Source organism: Castor canadensis, chromosome 2, assembly GCF_047511655.1.
Source record: "Castor canadensis chromosome 2, mCasCan1.hap1v2, whole genome shotgun sequence".
Lineage (NCBI taxonomy): Eukaryota > Metazoa > Chordata > Mammalia > Rodentia > Castoridae > Castor > Castor canadensis.
In genome coordinates this window covers 66,958,160-66,981,348 of record NC_133387.1, presented here as the reverse complement: position 1 = coordinate 66,981,348, position 23,189 = coordinate 66,958,160, and the positions used below count along the sequence as shown (strand labels likewise).

The window sequence follows — 23,189 nt, the reverse complement described above, 5'->3', positions numbered from 1 at the left end:
AAAATTAGTACAGGAACCAGAGGGGAATGAAGAGAACAGAAACTCAGAGCCAGACTCCAACAAAATGAAGATAAACTATGCCAAAAGACCCAATGAAGCCTACAAGAATAATTTAAAAGAAGACATACTACAGGTACTCAATGAGAATTTTATAGAGATGATACTGGATAGGGTCAACCAAAATGTACAGGAGACACTCAAGAAATTGCAAGACAATAAAAATAGAGAATTTGAAAAAGCAAAAGAAGAAATAAAGGAAACCATAGAAGCACTGTATAAACACCAAAGTGAAAGAGAGAACACAATGAATAAATGGATAAATGAACTCAGGACAAAAATAGACAACAATAAAGAAGAAAACAGCCAGGATATGGAACACCTCAGAAAAAAGAACGAAACAGAACTGCAAAACAAAACGGAAGGGCAATCCAGCAGAATAGAACAAACAGAAGACAGAATCTCAGAACTTGAAGATGAAATGGTAATTAAAGGAAAAACTGAAGAACTATTAATTAAACAACTCAAGACCTGTGAAAAGAAAATGCAAGAACTCACTGACTCCATCAAAAGACCAAACTTGAGAATCATGGGCATCGAAGAAGGAGAAGAGGTGCAAGCGAAGGGAATGCGTAATATATTCAACAAAATAATAACGGAAAATTTCCCAAATCTAGAGAAAGATATTCCCATACAAATGCAAGAGGCCTCCAGGACACCAAACAGACCAGATCAAAATAGAACTACTCCACGACATATCATCATTAAAACAACAAGTTCAGAAACTAAGGAAAGAATATTGAAGGCTGCAAGAGAGAAAAAACAAGTAACATACAAAGGTAAACCCATCAAAATCACAGCAGACTTCTCAACAGAAACATTAAAAGCAAGAAGAGCGTGGGGTGAGATCTTCCGGGCACTGAATGAAAATAACTTCAACCCCAGGATACTCTACCCAGCAAAGCTATCATTCAAAATAGATGGAGCAATAAAAGTCTTCCATGATAAGCAGAAACTAAAACAATATGTGACCACAAAGCCACCATTACAAAAGATTCTGCAAGGGATCCTGCACACAGAAAGTGACACCCAACTTAACCATGAAAAGGCAGGCAGCACCAAACCACAGGATAAGAAAAAGCAAGACAGTAGAGAGTAACATCAAGTTAGGTACACACAATCAAACCTTCAAACAACTAAGATAACTAAATGGCAGGAATCACCACATACCTATCAGTACTAACACTTAATGTTAATGGACTTAATTCACCCATCAAAAGACACCGTTTGACAAAATGGATTAAAAAAGAAGATCCAACAATTTGTTGCTTACAGGAGACTCATCTCACCGACAGAAATAAGCATATGCTTAGGATGAAAGACTGGAAGAAGATTTACCAAGCCAATGGCCCCCGAGAACAAGCAGGAGTAGCAATACTTATCTCTGACAAAGTAGACTTCAAACCTACATTGATCAAACGAGATAAAGAAGGACATTCCATACTAATAAAAGGGGAAATAGACCAAAAAGAAATAATAATCATCAATCTGTACGCACCCAATGTCAACGCACCCAATTTCATCAAACATACCCTGAAAGACCTAAAAGCATATATAAACGCCAACACAGTGGTTGTGGGAGACTTTAACACTCCATTATCATCAATAGATAGGTCATCCAAACAAAAACTCAATAAAGAAATCCAAGATCTAAAATATGCAATAGATCAAGTGGACCTAGTAGATGTCTACAGAACATTTCATCCAACCTCTACACAATATACATTCTTCTCAGCAGCCCATGGAACCTTCTCCAAAATAGATCATATCCTAGGGCACAAAGCAAGCCTCAGCAAATATAAGAAAATAGAAATAATACCATGCATACTATCTGACCACAATGCAGTAAAAGTAGAACTCAACAACAAAAGTAAAGACAAAAAACATGCAAACAGCTGGAAACTAAATAGCTCATTACTTAATGAAGAATGGATCATCGATGCAATAAAAGAGGAAATTAAAAAGTTCCTAGAAGTCAATGAAAATGAAAACACAACCTACCAGAACCTATGGGACACAGCTAAGGCAGTCTTGAGAGGAAAGTTTATAGCCATGAGTGCATATATTAAAAAGATTGAAAGATCCCAAATCAATGACCTAATGATACATCTCAAACTCCTAGAAAAACAAGAACAAGCAAATCCCAAAACAAATAGAAGGAGAGAAATAATAAAAATAAGAGCTGAAATCAACGAAATAGAAACCAAAAAAAACCATACAAAGAATTAATGAAACAAAAAGTTGGTTCTTTGAAAAAATAAACAAGATCGATAGACCCCTGGCAAACCTGACTAAAATGAGGAGAGAAAAAACCCAAATTAGTAGAATCAGGAATGCAAAAGGGGAGATAACAACAAACACCATGGAAGTCCAGGAAATCATCAGAGACTACTTTGAGAACCTATATTCAAATAAATTTGAAAATCTAAAAGAAATGGACAGATTTCTAGATACATATGATCATCCAAAACTGAACCAAGAGGAAATTAATCACCTGAATAGACCTATAACACAAAATGAAATTGAAGCAGCAATCAAGAGTCTCCCCAAAAAGAAAAGTCCAGGACCTGATGGATTCTCTGCTGAATTCTATCAGACCTTTAAAGAAGAACTGATACCAACCCTCCTTAAACTGTTCCATGAAATAGAAAGGGAAGGAAAACTGCCAAACACATTTTATGAAGCCACTATTACACTTATCCCAAAACCAGGCAAAGACACCTCCAAAAAGGAGAACTATAGGCCAATCTCCTTAATGAACATTGATGCAAAAATCCTCAACAAAATAATGGCAAATCGAATTCAGCAACACATCAAAAAGATTATTCACCACGACCAGGTAGGCTTCATCCCAGGGATGCAGGGGTGGTTCAACATACGAAAATCAATAAACGTAATAAACCACATTAACAGAAGCAAAGACAAAAACCACTTGATCATCTCAATAGATGCAGAAAAAGCCTTTGATAAGATCCAACATCATTTCATGATAAAAGCTCTAAGAAAACTAGGAATAGAAGGAAAGTTCCTCAACATTATAAAAGCTATATATGACAAACCTACAGCCAGCATTATACTTAACGGAGAAAAATTAAAACCGTTCCCTCTAAAATCAGGAACCAGACAAGGATGCCCACTATCTCCACTCCTATTCAACATAGTACTGGAATTCCTAGCCAGAGCAATTAGGCAAGAAGAAGGAATAAAAGGAATACAAATAGGTAAAGAAACTGTCAAAATATCCCTATTTGCAGACGACATGATCCTATACCTTAAAGACCCAAAAAACTCTACTCAGAAGCTTCTAGACATCATCAATAGCTATAGCAAGGTAGCAGGATATAAAATCAACATAGAAAAATCATTAGCATTTCTATACACTAACAATGAGCAAACGGAAAAAGAATGTATGAAAACAATTCCATTTACAATAGCCTCAAAAAAAATCAAATACCTAGGTGTAAACCTAACAAAAGATGTGAAAGACCTCTACAAGGAAAACTATACACTTCTGAAGAAAGAGATTGAGGAAGACTATAGAAAGTGGAGAGATCTCCCATGCTCATGGATTGGTAGAATCAACATAGTAAAAATGTCGATACTCCCAAAAGTAATCTACATGTTTAATGCAATTCCCATCAAAATTCCAATGACATTCATCAAAGAGATTGAAAAATCTACTGTTAAATTTATATGGAAACACAAGAGGCCACGAATAGCCAAGGCAATACTCAGTCAAAAGAACAATGCAGGAGGTATCACAATACCTGACTTCAAACTATATTACAAAGCAATAATAATAAAAACAGCATGGTACTGGCACAAAAACAGACATGAAGACCAGTGGAACAGAATAGAGGATCCAGATATGAAGCCACACAACTATAAGCAACTTATCTTTGACAAAGGAGCTAAAAATATACGATGGAGAAATAGCAGCCTCTTCAACAAAAACTGCTGGGAAAACTGGTTAGCAGTCTGCAAAAAACTGAAACTAGATCCATGTATATCACCCTATACCAAGATTAACTCAAAATGGATCAAGGATCTTAATATCAGACCCCAAACTCTTAAGTTGATACAAGAAAGAGTAGGAAATACTCTGGAGTTAGTAGGTATAGGTAAGAACTTTCTCAATGAAACCCCAGCAGCACAGCAACTAAGAGATAGCATAGATAAATGGGACCTCATAAAACTAAAAAGCTTCTGTTCATCAAAAGAAATGGTCTCTAAACTGAAGAGAACACCCACAGAGTGGGAGAAAATATTTGCCAACTATACATCAGACAAAGGACTGATAACCAGAATATACAGGGAACTTAAAAAACTAAATTCTCCCAAAACTAATGAACCAATAAAGAAATGGGCAGGTGAACTAAACAGAACTTTCTCAAAAGAAGAAATTCAAATGGCCAGAAAACACATGAAAAAATGCTCACCATCTCTAGCAATAAAGGAAATGCAAATTAAAACCACACTAAGATTCCACCTCACCCCTGTTAGAATAGCCATCATCAGCAACACCACCAACAACAGGTTTTGGCGAGGATGCGGGGAAAAAGGAACCCTCTTACACTGTTGGTGGGAATGTAGACTAGTACAACCACTCTGGAAAAAAATTTGGAGGCTACTTAAAAAGCTGGACATCGATCTACCATTTGATCCAGCAATACCACTCTTGGGGATATACCCAAAAGACTGTTACTCCAGAGGCACCTGCACATCCATGTTTATTGTGGCACTATTCACAATAGCCAAGTTATGGAAACAGCCAAGATGCCCCAGCACTGACGAATGGATTAAGAAAATGTGGTATCTATACACAATGGAATTTTATGCAGCCATGAAGAAGAACGAAATGTTATCATTCGCTGGTAAATGGATGGAATTGGAGAACATCATTCTGAGTGAGGTTAGCCTGGCTCAAAAGACCAAAAATCGTATGTTCTCCCTCATATGTGGACATTAGATCAAGGGCAAACACAACAAGGGGATTGGACTATGAGCACATGATAAAAGCTTTAGCACACAAGGGAGGGGTGAGGATAGGTAAGACACCTAAAAAATTAGCTAGCATTTGTTGCCCTTAATGCAGAGAAACTAAAGCAGATACCTTAAAGCAACTGAGGCCAATAGGAAAAGGGGACCAGGAACTAGAGAAAAGGTTAGATCAAAAAGAATTAACCTAGAAGGTAACACCCACGCACAGGAAATCAATGTGAGTCAATGCCCTGTATAGCTATCCTTATCTCAACCAGCAAAACCCCTTGTTCCTTCCTATTATTGCTTATACTCTCTCTACAACAAAATTAGAGATAAGGGCAAAATAGTTTCTGCTGGGTATTGAGGGGGGGAGCGGGAGGGGGTGGAGTGGGTGGTAAGGGAGGGGGTGGGGGCAGGGGGGAGAAATGAACCAAGCCTTGTATGCACATATGAATAATAAAAGAAAAATGAAAAAAAAAAAAAAAAGAAACTGATCATTACAAACTGATCAGGACATGATGAGTTTCAGATTCAATGAGGGATTTCAGCAACAGTTTCTATGGTCACTGGGGGAAAGACTGATTACAGAGGTCAAAGAGCAAATGGCAAATTAGAAAGCAGAGACAGATAACAAAGATGACTTTTTTGAAAACATATTCTTATTTCATTTTATATTTTTATTTTCTTGAGACAGGGTTTCACTATGTGAGGTTGGCCTGGAATTCATGATCCTCCTGCCTCAGTCTCCCAAATGCTGGGATGACAGGTGTACACTACCACACCCAGCTCAAAAATCACTTTTCAAGAAGCCAGATAGTCAAAGAAAAGAACAAACATCTACTAAAAGATGAAACGAAGGTGTTCTTCTTTGTTTGTTTAGGTTTTACAACAAAGACCTACGTGTGTCCATCCTTGAGAAGACAGGACTCGTTGATGAGCAAAGGATGAAACTCTAAGAGTAAAGCAAGTTCACTGTGGAGGCAGGAAGGATCTGGGGCACAAGGACTGCCTTAGATTGAGCCTCTGCTCAATTAAGAAGTAAAAATGGTTACAAATAAGTTTGAAAATAAAAGTTAAATCAAAAATAAATAAGTTTAGGAATGTGGGGAAGACTGTTTAATAGATTTGTACTAGATAGACTCAACTTTTTCTGTTCAGAAAAAGGAAAGGGCAGAATGGCCAGGTCAGGTAGATGTCTTGGGGAGAATTTGGAAGGACAACTAGGGGAAGACTGTGGGTATGGCTGAAGACAGACACACTCACACATTGGGCTGGCATCAATTCACTAGGCTGTGTGATAGTCTCCAACTAGGCCTTCTAGGAGTGAAAAAGGCTGAGCCAGCCAGGCTAAACAAAGACTAGTAGTAGGTAAAGTGGAAAGACAGAAAATTGTGGAGGTCCAAGGTGATGGGAAGAGCCATAAGAACATAAGATGACTGATGACCTGAAGATAACAAACTTAACCTAATTTAGTACTTACACAATACAAATCTTTTATCTGTGACAACAGACTATTGCAACTAATGAGAACCACTTATCTTTGGCTCAAGAATTATTTTCATTGGGATCTTAAATTTTAAGTAGTATGTTCGTTAGAAAAAGAAAAACCCTGAAAATACATAAAAATATGAAGAAATTAAGTCATCATTCAACCAACTGCCCTCAAATAATCATTGTCATAATATTATACTTCTTACCATGTTTCCTTTCTGGGTGTGTATTTATAGAAATCTGGAATAAAGGTGTTTAAACACCTTTGTATACTATGAAATTACTTACTCATAAAAGCACTTTAGAAGTTATTCCATGAAAAACATATAAAATGTTACCTATCATTACGTTTTCAAGATACAAATCAGTAGGAACTTTGTCTTTTCAATAATTTGTAAAATACATAGGAAATTGTAGGACCTTAAAGCCTGTTACAACACAGCTAAATAAGATTATTTGTCATACTCTGTATCTTTAAAATTCTGCATAATAGTGATTATATATACTCTATTACTTATAATGAATATACTACCGTTATTATTTCATTGAGTTTTAATACTTACCTGTTCTTCTAACTGCATTTTACTTCCTGTCATTTGTTCTATGAGTTTATCAAGTTTCTTTAAAGATTTAAGGTCATTTCCAACTTCCTTTTCAATGAACGCAGACACATAAGAAGAAAGATCACCATTATCTGTACCTTCACTGACTTGTTCATTTCCAACAAGAGCAGCAATATTTATGCCACCTAAAATAAAAGAATAGCACCTATCAACACCAAGTACTATGGAGTTAAAGGAAATATAAAAGATATACAAGGCAATTTATTCACCTTTAAAAGTTAACAATTGAGGGTTAGAGATGTAGCTCAATGGTTAGAGAACATGACTTACATGCACAGTCCCAGGGTTCAATTCCAATACCACAAAAAAAAGTAGATAATTTAAAGAATATATACACACACTATAGATAGATATGTTTATTTATATAGATACACAGAACCAAATGAATAGCTACAAAGCAGTCCATCAACTATGCAACTATACAATGTTTAAGAGCTGAGAAGACTCAGAGTGAAGAAAAAATTCCGTAAGTCTGACCTAGTAACCAGAGGTTCCAACAGACACTGCATGACAATGCCTAATACCTTTTCAAACTTTGTAAAAGACAAAGGTCTTATCTCGAATAATACCAAAGGAGTTCTCTGGCTTTAACATATTAAAACAGTATAAGTAGATTTCTATTTATGGAAAAACTCTGAAAAGGTGACAGATGAATAAAAGCTCCTTATAGAGGGCAAGGGGCATGGCTCAGGTGGTACAGCACTTGCCTAGCAAGCATGAGGCACTGGGTTCAATCTCTAGTACCACAAAAAAATAAGGAAACATGGAAAAAATACGAATTATGGGAGAGTAGGGGGACGAGGGGAATATAACCACTAATCTGTACAGTCCAAGTGAAATTGTTTCCATGGCAAACAAGTCAGACTTAGCCCAATTCACAGTGGCTTTACTAAATGTGGCAAAAACAACAACAGGAGACTTGGAACCTCGAGGCCACTTCTTGAGAAGAGTGATAACACAGGCAACAATTACTGGACATTTATTAAAACAGAGCAAACAATGCCTAGTGAAAGCAAGAACACTGTGTAGCTTTGATCTCATCCCATTTCACAAATGAAATTTCCCAGTGTACTTTTTCTGGAGGGTGGGACTGGGATTTGAACTCAGGGATTCACACTTGCAAAGCAGGTGCTTTACCACTTCAGACACACCTACAGCCCAAGAGTGTACTCTTTATTCTGTGAAAATTCTATGAAAATTGATCATATCTTGTTTTACAAATCAGTTTTTCACTCTGCAGAGTCTACCTTCTTCTATTATTCAGGATGTTTATTAAGACATTAAGTTACCTCTAATTCTTGGTGCAGTGAAGCAAAAATCAAATATAAGAATAAAAATTTTCCAACTTTTGTTTAAGCAAAATACTTAACATATTTTTTTAGTAAATATATAATCTAATTCCAAAGGAATTAAATTATTTTCTGCTGTCCTAACTTTGTGGAACGCTAGCACTCTCCTCTCTTCCAGGTATCTCTAGCTATACTTTGCTGATTACCTGTGCCAAGGAGGCTTTCTGAACTGCACCCTGCAACTCAGCGAAACCTGGAGGTTCACTGTAGCTTCTTGGTAACCAGATGAGGGATGACATGACCCCTGGTTGCCTGCCATGCTCTTCTCCCACTCTACCCCAGTGTACTGAGATAAACTGTTTCTCTTGAAGGATCTGTTTCCATACATAAGCTATCCTATTATCACTCATGATTTCCTTCTTCCTGGGCAAATTTAGGAAATCTGCAGTTTGGGTTAAACGTGGTATAATGGTAGCTCCATTTCACTGTGTAGTCATTCACGATGCTCAGTTCTACTCCCTGCACAACTTGATGATTCCACATGGAGGAATTAAAATCCCTAGATTTGAGAAGTTCCTAAGGATTAAAAAAAAGGTGTGTAGATGAGGGAAAAAGCTGGGAGGACAATACAGAGCTTAGTGGGGAGCAATACTGACTAGAATTCACCTCTTTCTTGGAGGTGTCTCTTACAGAACTTGGCTTGTTACCAAAAATGCAGTTTTAAGAAAACAGCAATGAGAGAAAGGGTATAATCAGCCTCATTACTAACCACTGTCACTTCAGATCTAAATAAAGGCATGCCTAGCCAGGCTCCAGTGGCTCACATCTATAATCCTAGCTATTCAGGAGGCAGGGATCAGAAGGATCGCAATTCAAAGTCAGCCTGGGCAAATAGTTTGCATGACCCTATCTCAAAAAACCCATCACAAAAAAAAGGCCTGGTGGAGTGGCTCAGAGTATAGGCCCTGAGTTCAAACTCCAGCATCACAAAGAAAAAAAAAGTTAAAAAAAGTACTACCATATGATCTAACAATCCCACTACTAGGGATATAGTCAAAGGAAATCACACGTGAAAGACTCCTGTACTCCTATGTTCATTACAGCATGATTCACAACAGCCAAGATATAGATAGAATCAGCCTTAAATGTCTTGAGAGCTTGTTTGGAGGTTCTAGCAGGGGAGCGCAGCTACTCGTATACCCTTGAACAAAGAACGGTCCTCCTCTTTCAGGAATGGTCGTACTCTTCAACCAAGCATGCAGCTTCGGGAGGGACGCACATGGAGTGGTGAGGGAGGAAGGGACACCCGCCTAGCCAGCCAGATCAGCCGAATCAACCCTGGCGATCAATGGGGTGACAGATGTCGCAGCCAGATCGCCCTCACATCCTCAGCCTTCAATGTCTTATCAGTAGATGAGTAAGTAAAGAAAATGTGGTATATATATACAAAATAGAATACTATTCAGCCTTTATAAAGGAAATCCTGTCACTTGTGACAACATGGATGAACATGGAGAAGCAATAATGATAAATCAAATAAACCAGGCACAGAAAAATACCACATAAGGTCAAGTATATGCAGAACAAAACAGAACTCAAAGAAACAGTAAAATGGAGTTCAAACTCAGGGCCTCACCCTTGCTAAGCAGGTGCTCTACCACTTAAGCTACTCTCCCAATCTGACACATAATTATTACATATTAAATTTATAACAAATCTATTATTATGTACTGAACTCAATATCTTTTTTAATTTATCATAAATGAATTGTGTGGTATATCTGAAGGCAGGAAATGATTTTTTTGTTTGTTTGTTTGGCCATACGGGGTTTGAACTCAGGGCCTCATGCTTGCAAAGCAGGCATTTTACCACTTGAGACACTCTGCTAGCCCAGGAAGTGATTTATAAATGCTCAAGCTTGCTGTATTTCAGGAGTCAATTCTACCTTTTTTTTTTTGAGACAAGGTCTTGTTCAAACTACCACCTCACCATGCCCACCTTCCTTCACTTAAAAAAAATTGCATCCTTTACGAGTAATGTTTAAAATGGCATAGTACTTTTTTTTTTTTTTTTTGCGGTACTGGAGTTTGAACTCAGGGCCTTCACTTTAAGCCACTCTACCGTCTTATTTTTGTGAAAGGTTTTTTGAGATAGGGTCTCATGAACTATTTGCCTGGATGGCTTTACTCCAATCCTCCTGATTTCTGCCTCCTGAATAGCTAGGATTACAGGTGTGAGCACCTGGCTAAACTGACATAGTACATTCTTAATCAAATGACATTTTTTAAAATGACACATTGGTGATTTAGCAGATTATGTCTCTCCTCTTCTATTTTCTGTAAAGAGCACTATTAACTGCAAAACAGTTGACTGGGCCACTGAAGGGAGAAGGACAAACTGTGCATCTATTATTTTACTAAAATGACAGATCAGTAGGGTATTAAGAGTTCCCAGGCATCTAAAGGGCAAAGGCTAAAGGGAGGAGTACTCTCAACTTCTTCAAGGAAAAGGAGCTGAGTGTGGCAGCTATGAGTGTCAGTGGAGCTTTCCTTCTGAGGAGAAAGAATCAGTAGCCAATGTCAAGGGCAAGCCTCACTCCTATGGTCACATGCTAATGTGGGCACCCTTTCTCTTACCACTGCTTTTTTCCAGACTGTTTGCCATGGTCAGAAGAGTTAACCTTCAACCCACAGTTGAACTGTGGTTTCACACTGAACTCAGGACTTCACACTTGTAAAGTAGGCACTCTACCATTTGAGCCGCACCTCCAGTCCATTTTGCTTCTGGTTATTTTGGAGATGGGGGAGGCATCTTACTAATTATTTGCCCAGGCTGGCCTCAAACTGTGATCCTCCTGATCTCAGCCTCCCAAGTAGCTAGGATTACAGGCATGAGCAACCAGCACCCGACTCCATAAACAAGCTATCATGTGCTTTTTCCTTTCTTCTCTTCACCCCCACCCCCCAAAAAAATCACTTCAAAGCTCCAAAGGAGTCCTGGATTTCCAATAACTTGCCATTCTGAGCATGAGCATTCTTAGCTCATTAAAGTAAAACAGCAAATTCCACACTCTGACATATGCTCCTGTCATGGGTAGGAAATGGAGATACTGACCTTTCCCCCTTCCCCGTCCAGTCCAAGATCCAGGACCAAGGTACCCGCTTTGCTCTTCCCAGACTAATTTTTAACTGCAAGTGCACTGAAGGTAAAAGTACAACTAAACAGTTATCACTTTCCTCCTTGAGCCCAATTAAGGTGGTAGTCTAGCTGTGCGTCATGGTGCACACCTGTGCTCTCAGCACTTGAGAGGCTGAGGCAGGAAGATCAGGAGTTGGAGGCCAGCTCAGGTTACATAACAAGTCCCTGTCTCAAAACAAATCAAAAAAGAAGAAGAAGAAGAAAAGGTGGTGATCATGTCTCATAAATTATCATCAGCCCTTCCAAATTCCTGATGTTTAATAAGGTGATGCTTCATTAAAGTGACAGGCAGGTCCCAGTTATTCCGAAACAGTCTGATGGCAGAAAACTCCAGTCCCTGTACTAGATAGAGGGCAGGAAGTGTTCTTCTCCACAGCATCCCATATTGAACAATCTCAGAAACACAAAAATCCATGCATAATGATAATATTTATTACTCTAAAGGATACTGTACAGAAAGAGATGCTTCATCTAAAAGGTAGCAGGCTAAGAAAGTTTCTCTGTGGCAGACCCTGTTTAGGAGGGATGGCTAGGCAGAAAGAGCTAAGGTGTTTGGAGCCTGCTTACTTTTCTCCTGGATGTTCTTCCTTTCGTCACCACTTTCAGAGCAGCACTAAAAGGAAAACAGACGTGACAAACAAATTAAGCCTGACGTAGTAGATGACACTCATAGAGGGCTCCCAAAGGGCACCTCATGAAGAACGGAGTGGTACGACATTCCTGAGGGGCCAGGGCTATCTGATGCAGGTTCCAAAGAGGATCGCCTCCTTGGTGCCATCACTGACACCTTCCAGGAGGTCTATGCCACCTCTCCAGAAAGACCCGTCATCTCACCGGAACCACCGGAGCTATTTCACTAGAACAACTTCCCCTGGGAGGTCCTCCAAGGACCTATCTCTATCTCGAGCCACGGGAATCACTTTCTCAAGCTTCCAGGGTCACCTCGAGGGGACAATCTCCTCCGAGAGGTCTGTACCGCCTCACTGGACCACCAGTGTCCCCTCCCCGGGTCGCCAGGACCACCTCACCCGGGCTGCCGGCGCCTCGCCGATCTCGCCAACCCGGAGCATCCTGCATCCGCGCGAGTCCTCGGCTCCATGCGCAGCCAGCGTGGCCTGCAGTTTTCGGCTCCGGCAAGCGGCAGACTCCGTGGCAGCGGGATTGAGAGCCACCTCGACTTCCTGTCGCCGTCTCGCTGGTTCCGTCCTCTTGTCCCAGAGAGGCGCGCCCGCGCCGGCACCGGCGCCCGCCTGCGCTGCGGCTCCCCCTGCCGGCCCGGCGCGTCCAGGCTTCCTAGCGCGGTGGGAGCGGGGCGTTGAGCCCAGCTCCTCCGCTTCACTGGAGCTCTTTTTCTTTCCTTTTTTTTTTTAACTTGCTCTTTCTTTTCCTTTTTCTTTTTATTGTTGTGCTGGGTAGGGATACATTGTGGCATTTACAGATGTTCTTACAATATATGAAATATGTCATACTTGAATTCACCCCATCTTCACTGGAGCACTTAATGATGGAGGTTGGAGATCTCCCTACATGAGCTATATGGGCCATTTTATATATTAATTATCAATTATATATACATATATATATATTAGACAATAGTCACACGTGAGAATGAATGTGAGTGAGCTTGGTGACTTGAAGCTTCAAGGTAGAGTTATTTGGTTCGGCTTAGTTGGGAGATTTCCAATGAACGTCAGTATCTATGTTTCTTTTAAGGCTCGTCAGATTCCCTGGCGATGACCCGCCAATTTCCCACCTGGAGGGTGCAGAGTGCATTGGAAACGTTTCGGGAGCTGAAGATGCACTCAGCATCTTCACGCACTTCGCCCAGGGAAGCCCCTCTACCCCCAAACATCTGCTATTTGCCAGGGAAGAGGAACAGGAGTTAGCAGCAAGGGGTAGGGAGAGAATTGGGGTTTGACAACCTCATAAACAATGGAAGGTAGAACCATAGAAACCAAAACAAGAAAAGAAAAAAAAAAAAGCAAGCAATCCTTAAAGGAAACAGAAAACATTCAGTAAGGAAAACTCAAAATATATATTCTGTGTTATGAGTTACCACTGCAGCATTTAGTAAGAAAAAGAGCAATCAGAGACAAAAAATAGAATAGCAGAAGTGAAAAGTCAAAGAGCCGAAAGCTAAATGTTGGAAAATAAATAGAAAAGGGGGGAGGGGAAGAAAGCAAAATGAAGAAATAAAAAATAGGAGAAAAAAATAATAGATTAGAGGACCATTTCAGGAGAGCCAATATCTGGAAAGTTAAAATTCCAAAAGAAAGAAAGCTAGAAGGAATTGGGAAGGAGGGATCATCAGCAAAATAATTCAAGATAACTTCCCCAAACTGAAAATCAGGAGTTTCCAAATTCAAATGCACCACTGAGTGTCTAGCAAAATTGGTAAAAATTGGCCCACTCCAAGGCTCATCAGTGTGAAACTGCAGGGCACTGGGGGCAGAAAGACTTCCAAAGGAAAAACACTAGCCACTTATAAAGAATTAAGAATCAGAATATTTTTAAATTTCTCAACAGCAACAAAGAAAGCTAGAAGACAGGAGAACAATTCCACTAAATAGCAAAAAGAAATTTATTTAACACTAGAATTCTATACTTGATTAGAAAACTATCAATCAAGTGTGGGGTTAGAATATAGATATGTTCAGTCAGTCAAGATCTCAAAAATTAGCCAGGTAAGGTGACTTTCACCTATAATCCTAGCTACTAGGGAGGCAGAGGTCCACAAGGTCACAGTTGGAAGTCATTCTGACAGGGTGTAGTTGTGCAGGCATTCCTGTAATTCCAGTTCCGTGGAAAGCTTAACTAGGAGGATCATGGTCCAGGTCAGTCTGGGCATAAATGTGAGACCCTATTCAAAAAATAACTAAAAGCAAAAGGGCTGGGGGTGTGGCTCAAGTGGTAAAGCACCTGCGTAGCAAGCCCAAAGCCCTAAGTGCAAGACACACACACACACACACACACACACACACACACACAAAAAACCTCAAAAATAGACCTTTCATTTACCTCTCCTTTCTCAAGAAACTACTGAAAGTTGTATTCCCTTAAAATTAGAAAGTAATCACAAACAAAAAAAAGAAAACTGTCTTAGTTCATTTTCCGATGCTATAACTGACTGCTACAGACTGGATAATTTATAAAGAATAAAGATTTATTTAGCTCAGTATGGCAGCTGGAAGGCCTCCAAATCAAGGGGCAAATTTTGGTGAAGGCTTTCTTGATGGGGACAGCACAGATTCCCAAAGCAGCACAGAGCATCACATGGTGGATAAAAGGGTTCATCCAAGACACAGAACCAAGCTAGATTTGATAACAGACCCATTCTCTCCAGATAACCCATTAATTCATTAATAGATTAACAGATTCAAGGAGGCAGAGTTCTCATGACCAAATCACCTCTTAAAGTCCCTACCTCGTCTCACCTTTTCTATGTGTGTATGTGTGTGTGGGGGGGGCGGTATTTTGGGAATCCAACGAAGTGCCTGAAGCATGCTAGGCAAGCACTGTACTATTGAGCTATATTCCCAGTTCCTAGTCCCACCTCACAATACTTGGCAATGGGGACTAAATGTCAACATGAATTTTGGTGGGGACATTCAAACCATAGCACATAGGACATAAGAAACAGAAGATAAAACACAGGAGACAAATGAAGTGATGCTCTGTCAACAAGTGTGCACTAAGCATGGTTGGTGCAGGTCAGAAGGCTCTAGAAGAGAACCCTTCAGAAAGATGAAACTGTTACAACACTTCCTCCATCTCAGCCTCTGGAGAGTGAGATTTAAATGATCATTAAGGCTGGGCCCTGCTAGCTCACACCTGTAATCCTAGTTACTTGTGAGGCAGAGAACAGGAGGATGGAATTTTGAAGCCAGCCTGGGAAAATAGTTCACAAGACTCTATCTAGAAAATACCCAACACAAAAAAGGGCTGGTGGAGTGACTCAAGTGCTAGAGCACCTACCTTGCAAGCTTGAGTCCCTGAATTCAAACCCCAGTACCACCACACACACACACACACACACACACACACACACACACACATGCGAAATCATCATTTCCTTCTGGCCTAAGATGACTAATACCTACCTAGTTATAATGAAATAAACACAAATCCAAAGAAAGTATAATATAAGCATATGAGGCAGATGGAGAGAGGAAAGTTAAATCCTCATGTCCCATTAAGTAAAATCATTAGAAAATGCTTATAGTGAAAACTCAGAAATGGCAATGCAAGCATGTTATATATACAGATGATGGTAAATAACAGAATAATCGGTTAAAGAAGTGAAATGGCTGACTTCGAAAAGGTGGAAGCAGGTGAGTCCAGGGGAAATGGGGATATAGCCCCAGCTGTTTCATTGCGAACCTTGCAGAATTATTTGACTCTAAATCACAGGCATGTATAATAGTGATAAAAAAAATTTAAGTAGAAAAAAATTTTTAATAGGGTTATAGCTGTAGTTATAGTGTGGAGCACTTGCCTGGCATGCATAAGTTCCTGGGTTCAATCCAATACTGCAAAGTAAATAAATAAAAATGTAAAATTAAAGAAGAAGAGAGATGGCCCTAAATTTAAATTTTTGCCTCTGAAGATTTCACTTTTTGGTATAAGAAGTAGATATGGAAATAAATAATGTAAATAAATAAATAATTTGGTTCAATGACAGAAATGTTTGCAATGACTGAACAAGGGAACACAGGAACTGTCTGAGGGGTGGAAAAAGTCATCTAAGATGAACAGAATACTAGGCAATCATAAAGATGAAAGAAGAGGTAAATGATCAGCACTTAGCAAGCCATAGTGCTGGTGTGGAGTTAAAAGCAGGTACTGTATATTATGCATAATACAGAATTTTAAAGTTGACAGAATTCAGCTGTTAAGTTTTAGAGGGAATTACAGTAAAAAGAGATTTTTGAACACTTCTGCATTGTCTTAATCATAAGAGCCAATATAGAGTTGCCCATTTTGGAAAACAAAACTAAAAATGCATGTTTCACTTGTACTGCATCTAAGGCAGTTTATTTGAAATGCAAAAAGCATAAGTTTTGCCAGGCACTGGTGACCCATGCCTGTAGCACTAGCAGATCAGGCGGATCAAGGTTCGAGGCCAGCCTGGGCAAATAGTTTTGGAGCCCCTACCTGAAAAATACCCAATATAAAACAGGGCTGGCAGAGTGGCTCAAGTGGTAGAGCACCTGCCTAGCAAATGTGAGGCCCTGAATTCAAACTCCAGTACTGCCAAAAACAAGGGAGAAAAGGGTAACTTTTGACCATGAACCTAGCTAACAGCCAAATTTGAAAAATCTTTCCTCTGAACACATTTATGGAGAATTTGGCCACCATTTCAGAGTTTTTTTTTTTTTTAAGACCTCATTTTTTTAGAGCAGTTTTAGGTTTCAGCAAAATCAAGATTTCCCATCTATCTCCTGCCTCCACATGCACATCCCCTTCACCATCAATATCCTTCTCCAAGGTGGTAATTTGTTGTGATTGATAGACTTACATTAGTACATAATTATCACCCAGATTCCAGAGTTTACATTAGGATTCACTCTTAGTGCTGTAGGTTCAGTGGTTTTGAACAAATGTGTCCACCGCTATATATGGTAACAGTAACTACCTCTGAGCTGCCTATTCTTCTTTTTCTTTCTTTTTTGGGCAGTACTGGGGTTTGAACACAGGGCCTCCTGCTTTCTAGGCAGGCACACTCTACCACTTGAGCCATGCCCTTGGCCCTTTCCGCTTTAGTTATTTTTCAAATAGGGTCTCTTTTTATGCCAAGAACTGTCTGGACCTCTGTCCTCCTATTTATGCTTCCTCATGGCTTTGGGAGATGTGCTACCAAGACTTTACTAGTCGAGATGCAACTCATGAACTTTTTGCATGGCCTGGCCTTGGGCCTCTATCCTCCTGATCTCTGCCTCCTGAGTAGCTAGGATTTGCAGGAATGAGCCACCAGCACCCACCCCTCTTCATCTACCTTAACCCCTGGAAAATACTGATCTTTGTACTGTCTCCATAGTTTTTCCTTTTGGAATGTCATATAGTTGGAATCATATAGTCTGTGGCCTCTTCAAATTGGTTTCTTTCAGTTAGTATTACACATTTATGGTTTCTTCCGTGTCTGTTCACAGCTTGATAACTCATTTATTTTTAAGGCTAAATAACATTCCATTGTCTGCATACACCATATATACCTATTCACCTACTGAAAGATATCTCATTTCCTGGAAAGTTTTGGCAATTATGAATAAAGCTTCATAAACATTCACATATGGGGTTCTGTGAGCACTGAGGTTTTCAGTTCCTTTGAGTAAGTCACAAGGACTGAAACCACTGGATGTGCTAAGAATATATTTAATTTTGAAAGAAACTGCAAACTGTCTTCCAAAGTAGCTGTACTGTTGCAGGAATCTCAAGCTGATATGCCAGATGCTAAGGCAGTTTAGCAGGAAGCAACATTTTATTGTGCCGGCACAGACTCAGTGGACTCGTGTCCAAAGGGGGTCTCACCTTATATACCCTTGCAAGCAGGTTACAGAAGCAAAAAGCAAAGCTTAACCCATACATGGTTGCATGTGACTTTATTGGCTATTTCATTCCCCCAGTGCATTGTTACCTTTTTTATGTTTTAATTCTTTAAGTTTTATTTCTCTGGTATGCCATCCCTTCCCCCTGCTACATTATGAGAACACAAACTTGCCTGTTTCTTTTCTGGTCCTCCTCCCTGCTACAAGTACCATTTTGCATGGCCACCAGCAATGAAAGAGCGCTTCTATTGCTCCATCATGTGAGTGCTCTATGCACCTTTTGTTTATTTTGCTGTAGTTATTTTAGAGATGGGGTCTTGTTAACTGTTTGCCCAGCCTCCTAAAGTAGCTTGCCACTGGCACCTGGCAAGAAGATACTTTTTAAAGTTTAAAAGAGTGTAGGATTGAATCATTACTCTGTGCCTGTGGAAAAAAATTTCCATTTGCTGTCATTGGGACATCAACTGAACTATAATATAGCTCAAGGACATAGGATTGTACAAGAATTAAGGAAAAGAGGCAGGCCGTAGCATACACCTGTAATCCCAGCACTCAGGAAGCTGAGGCAGGAGGATCTGGAGTTTGAGGCTAGCCTGGGATATATAATGAGACCCTTTCTAAAAGAAAAAAAAATTAAGGGCAGAAAAAAAATTGAGATAGGTAACTGAGGTGAAAAATGTCAATGGAAGGCAGCTTGGAAGGCAGCTTAGAAAGCAACCATTCTGAGCAAATTTATCAGTCTCAGTTGATCGCATCTCTACACCAAACCTGTGTTTGAAAAACAAACCTCACAGAAATGTAAGGATTTGAAATAACATTGGTTTTTCTTTCTTTCTTTCTTTTTTATTCATTTATTCACATGTGCATACATTGTTTGGGTCATTTCTCCCCTCTGCCCCAACATCGATTTTTCACTTACGAGTTTGGCAAGGTAATAGATTTGAAAAACTATTAGGCTTGGATTTAGTCCGTAAGTATGTGCTATTTGAGACTGGAAGAGAACTGAATTTTATTTTTCTTTAAAAAGAATCATACAGTAGCGATGATCAAGTTTCTTGAAGCAAAATCCTACAGGGGAGTTGTCAAGCGGAAAGGTAAGAGGTAGGGATATGGTTCTTGGATCCCCTACATTTGAAGGAATCCTGTGTAGAGCGGTAGATCCCTAAAGTGATTCTCTTTTCAATATTGTTAACTGCGGGAAGCAGGGCAACAAGTAAAGGTCACAATGTGTGGAGAGCAAAGCAGGACATAAGCATGTATGGAAATGTTACAGTGAAATCCATTAGTTTGTGCAATTAATATGCGTTAATAATTATGATAAAGGACCACAACTATGTGGCTGAAACGCTTATTTAAACACAATAATAAGGCTGCTATAAGTCGCTGTTTTGGAAGTCTTAAAGATCTAAAGACCCACCTAGGTCAAGGGGTGAATGCGCTAGCGCGTTGAGGCTCCCTCCCCAGCCGGTCTCAACGAAACGGGCGTGGCTTGAAGGAGGGAAGCGAGCTCCGCCCCGGGGGCGTGGCATGAGGCGGGAAGCTGGCTCCGCCCCGGGGGCGTGGCATGAGGCGGGAAGATGGCTCCGCCCCGGGGGCGTGGCATGAGGCGGGAAGATGGCTCCTCCCCGGGGGCGTGGCTGGGCAGCGGCGGCGCGTCGGTGCGCCGCACGTGTACGAGCCCGGCGGTCGGCGAGTCCTCCAGTGCGCGTCTGACCCGCGCGGATCGCGCAGCTTATGCGGGTTAGATCTCGCTGCACCCTCCTCCGAGTGGCTTTCCGCACTGCCCCACTCTTGTGCCCCAAGCCGAGCGCTGGCCTTTTCGCCGCTCGACCCGCACCGCGTCCGCGCTTCCAGACTTCGGGTAAGTGCGCGGCCTCCCTCCGGAGCTCTGCCGCCAGCCTCGCCGCCTCCCCCCCACCTCTGGAGGTGCGGGCTGGGAAGGCGGTCTGAGTCCGCGCGCGGCGCCTCGGAAACTATAGTGCTCGCGGGAGCGCCGCCGAGCCTGTGGGGTCTGCGCTTCGGCCCGCGGGCGCCGCTCCCCGCTTCCGGCTCCTCGTTCCAGATTCCCGGCCGTCTGCGGCCCGGCTGTCGTTAGCGCGCGCGGCGCCAGCCTCTCCTCCCCCCGCCCCGCCGCGTTGGCGCTGTCAGCCGGGGTCCTCTTCCACACCTCCCGTTCTTTGCCTTGCCCCGGACGCTCTCTAAACTCTTCTCCCTCTCAGAGAGAAAGCCAGCTTTTCTCCCAAAACCCGCGCACCCCCCCCCGCGTCGCCTGGCCAGTCTGCCGCAGGTCCAGCCCACGTGCTGTCGTCCTTGTGTTTGCACCTCAGTGCCAGCTGCCAGCCTACTACGTGCTGGACAGGACTCGGGGAGGGGACTTTCTTGATTTTCCGCCTGCCCTGCACCGAGGAGCTCGCCTTAAGGCAGAGCCACCAACTACACCCTAATATGCAGAATCCATGAGCCTAACTGTCGAGTGCACCCCTGTGACTTCACTGTTAAAGGCACTGGAGAAGAATGGAAAATTTCCTCTCCGCAAGGAGCTTATACTCTAGTTGAGGATATATTCAATAACAAAATAAAAATTAATCTCAAAACATGTAAACTTCGAAGAAATAAAGCAGACCAAAAGGGCTGAGATTGAGAGTGGTGTTCTCAGTCTCAAAGACATACTTTTAAAAAAAAAGACATACTTGAAAAAAATGTCTTCATTGCCAGGGTATTAACTAGCATCTGCCAAAAAGTAGGGTTGGGAAAGAGCTTAGTTTTCAAATACTGGGTGCCATTTTTTCACTGTGAAAATAAGGATCGCTAAGGATTTTTTGGTTTAACAGGGAGATGCCTTGACTATTGAAGGATCTGCAAAAATCAGACTATACACCAGTACATTATTGTCTAATCATTAGGGAAATAGCTAACAGTCCATTTTTTAAAAATTTAACAAGTCCTTTTGAACATATCTTTTGTTAACGGCTGGGGCAATACAGGCGCTAATGAATTTAAGTTTTTATCCAAGGGGAGAAATAATAATAGTCTAACTGGTCTTATCATTACCCATGTTTGCTCTGGCATCAGGTCCTTTCGCAACCCTAGCTGTTCCTGCTGCCTGGAACTCTCCTCACACACATCTTTTCCTAGCTACTACTTCTTTCAAGCCACCTCATTAGAGAGGCTATTTTATTACTGAATGTATCATCAGATAGAATGTAAGCTCCTCAAGGATAGGAAATTTTCCATTTTTCTCTAGTGCCTAGAATAGTTCAAGACACAAACTGTACTCAATAATTGTTAGAATAAATGACTCTGATAGGCTCACTGCTTTTGCATATTAGGATGTAATGGATGTTCTACCTTAAAGAAAATGTACGTTATTTTCAGAGGTAGATTATTGACAATTTGCAGGGGATGGAAGATAGATTCACTTAAAAAGTGGAAATTGCCGAGGGCTTTGAAATAGGATTGGGATAATATAGCTCCTTTTTAGATGTTCATTTTGAAGGAGCATTAAGGGACTCTTGTCAATGCTGTATTAAAAATTTTTAAATACAGCCAAGAGCTGTGGCTCCAGCCTGTAATTCTAGCTTCTTGGGAGGCTGGGATAGGAGGGTCACAGTTCCAGACCAGCCTGGGCAAAAAAAGTTTGTGAGATCCCATCTCAACAGAAAAAAGTTGGGTGTGATGGTTTATGCCTGTCATCCCAGTTATATCAGGAAGTCTAAAATAGTATTGCAGTCCAGGCAGGCCTGGGCAAAAAGTGAGATCCTATTAGAAAAATAACAAAAGTGAAAAGTGCTGAGCTGGGACTTGGTAAAGTGGTAAAGTACCTGCCTACCAAGAGTGAGGCTCTGACTTCAATTCCCTAGTACTGAAAAAAAAAAAAAAATTAACAGTCTCCCCAGCCATTCATTTTACATCTTTAAGGTTGAATATTTGACTACAGTTTTTGAATTTTCCTAAATTCAAAACTGATTTCTTTAGGTTTCATACCTAGGGACAGTCAGAGTTCAGCCTTTCTGGTTGAATTTACGTTATATTCTATTACAAACTTTTCTTTCATAATAATCCATACTTAATGAAAACAACACTAATAAGAGTTCTGCTCTTAAATCCAGAAGTTTGTTCAGCTGTTTTAGAAAATTTGTTCCCAGCTTCTAGGTCCACAGGACTAAACTTTGCAAAACAGATATTAAGTAACTTATAGGAATTGGTGTTGTATATACACTTTAGTAACTAGTGTCTGTTATAGAGCCGTTAACTTAAACAAGTGAAAAGTGCAGTTTTGTTTGAAGCATATAAGTGAGGTTAGTAATGAGCTTGTCTTTGCAATCATAAGTATCAAGAAAAGGAGATCCAGACAAATGTCCACTAATATCCAGAAAATGACTGCCAGACTGAAGGCTCGATTATTTGGTGCTCTTGGCAGTGAGAGGCTCTTAAAATTAAATGGTGTCTGAAAGGGAAAGTATGTTTAATCATTAATTAGTCCAGGAAACAAAAGAAGGGTCAGGGTAAGAAGTTCCCTCCAACCTCCAAGCAAGACAGTTCTGTGTAAACCATCCACAAGCAAGGCTAATGACCAATAATTGAATAGGAGGAGCTATTAAAGACCTTTAACCAAGTTATCTTCAGTTTTACCGAGAAAGAAACTGAGGCTTTTAAAGGGTAAGTGACCCACTGAGTAAATGGCAAAACCTAGCTCTGGTTCCAAATTGTGGAGCAGGAGGCCTGATGCATAGTGGGCAGGAGGTGGATACTCTGGCTCTGAAGTCCCTGAGCCGGGCTGCATGGATGGGCTTACTTCCTTAACTTCTGAAAGGGTATCATGGTCTCCTGGTAGATGCTGTGGTGCTGTTAGGGTACCTTTGACTTGCAGCCCACTTAGTCTGAAAACGGCCATGACTAGCATGACCCCTGGGTAACCTCGAGCCCCATTTACTGGAACAAAGGGAGGTGGAATGGTTTCTGGGAACAGGAACTGTTTTCTGGTTGATCTTGATAAACAATAT

At 40.8% G+C, this 23,189-nt stretch overlaps 2 protein-coding genes across 4 annotated transcripts in view; one reads left to right on the top strand and one right to left on the bottom strand.

Annotated features, from left to right (window-relative positions):
• The window catches only part of Rint1 (RAD50 interactor 1), a 37,245-nt gene extending 24,403 nt beyond the window's left edge, over nt 1-12,842 (bottom strand). The window contains exons 1-3 of one of the 2 annotated variants that reach the window (XM_020177853.2): nt 12,670-12,842; nt 12,209-12,254; nt 7,095-7,279 (exon numbers count right to left, since the gene is read on the bottom strand). In XM_020177853.2, coding sequence (XP_020033442.1) covers nt 7,095-7,279; nt 12,209-12,254; nt 12,670-12,711 — 273 coding nt within the window. In that variant the 5' untranslated portion in view covers nt 12,712-12,842. The remainder of the gene's footprint in view (nt 1-7,094; nt 7,280-12,208; nt 12,255-12,669) is intronic. The other variant, XM_020177852.2, reaches the window with a different exon arrangement.
• Nucleotides 12,843-19,827: 6,985 nt separating this feature from the next.
• Nucleotides 19,828-23,189, top strand: part of Pus7 (pseudouridine synthase 7) — a 56,337-nt gene continuing 52,975 nt past the window's right edge. For both annotated transcript variants that reach the window (XM_074064955.1, XM_020177848.2), the window contains exon 1: nt 19,828-20,047. In XM_074064955.1, the coding sequence (XP_073921056.1) occupies nt 19,921-20,047 (127 nt within the window). In that variant the 5' untranslated portion in view covers nt 19,828-19,920. The remainder of the gene's footprint in view (nt 20,048-23,189) is intronic.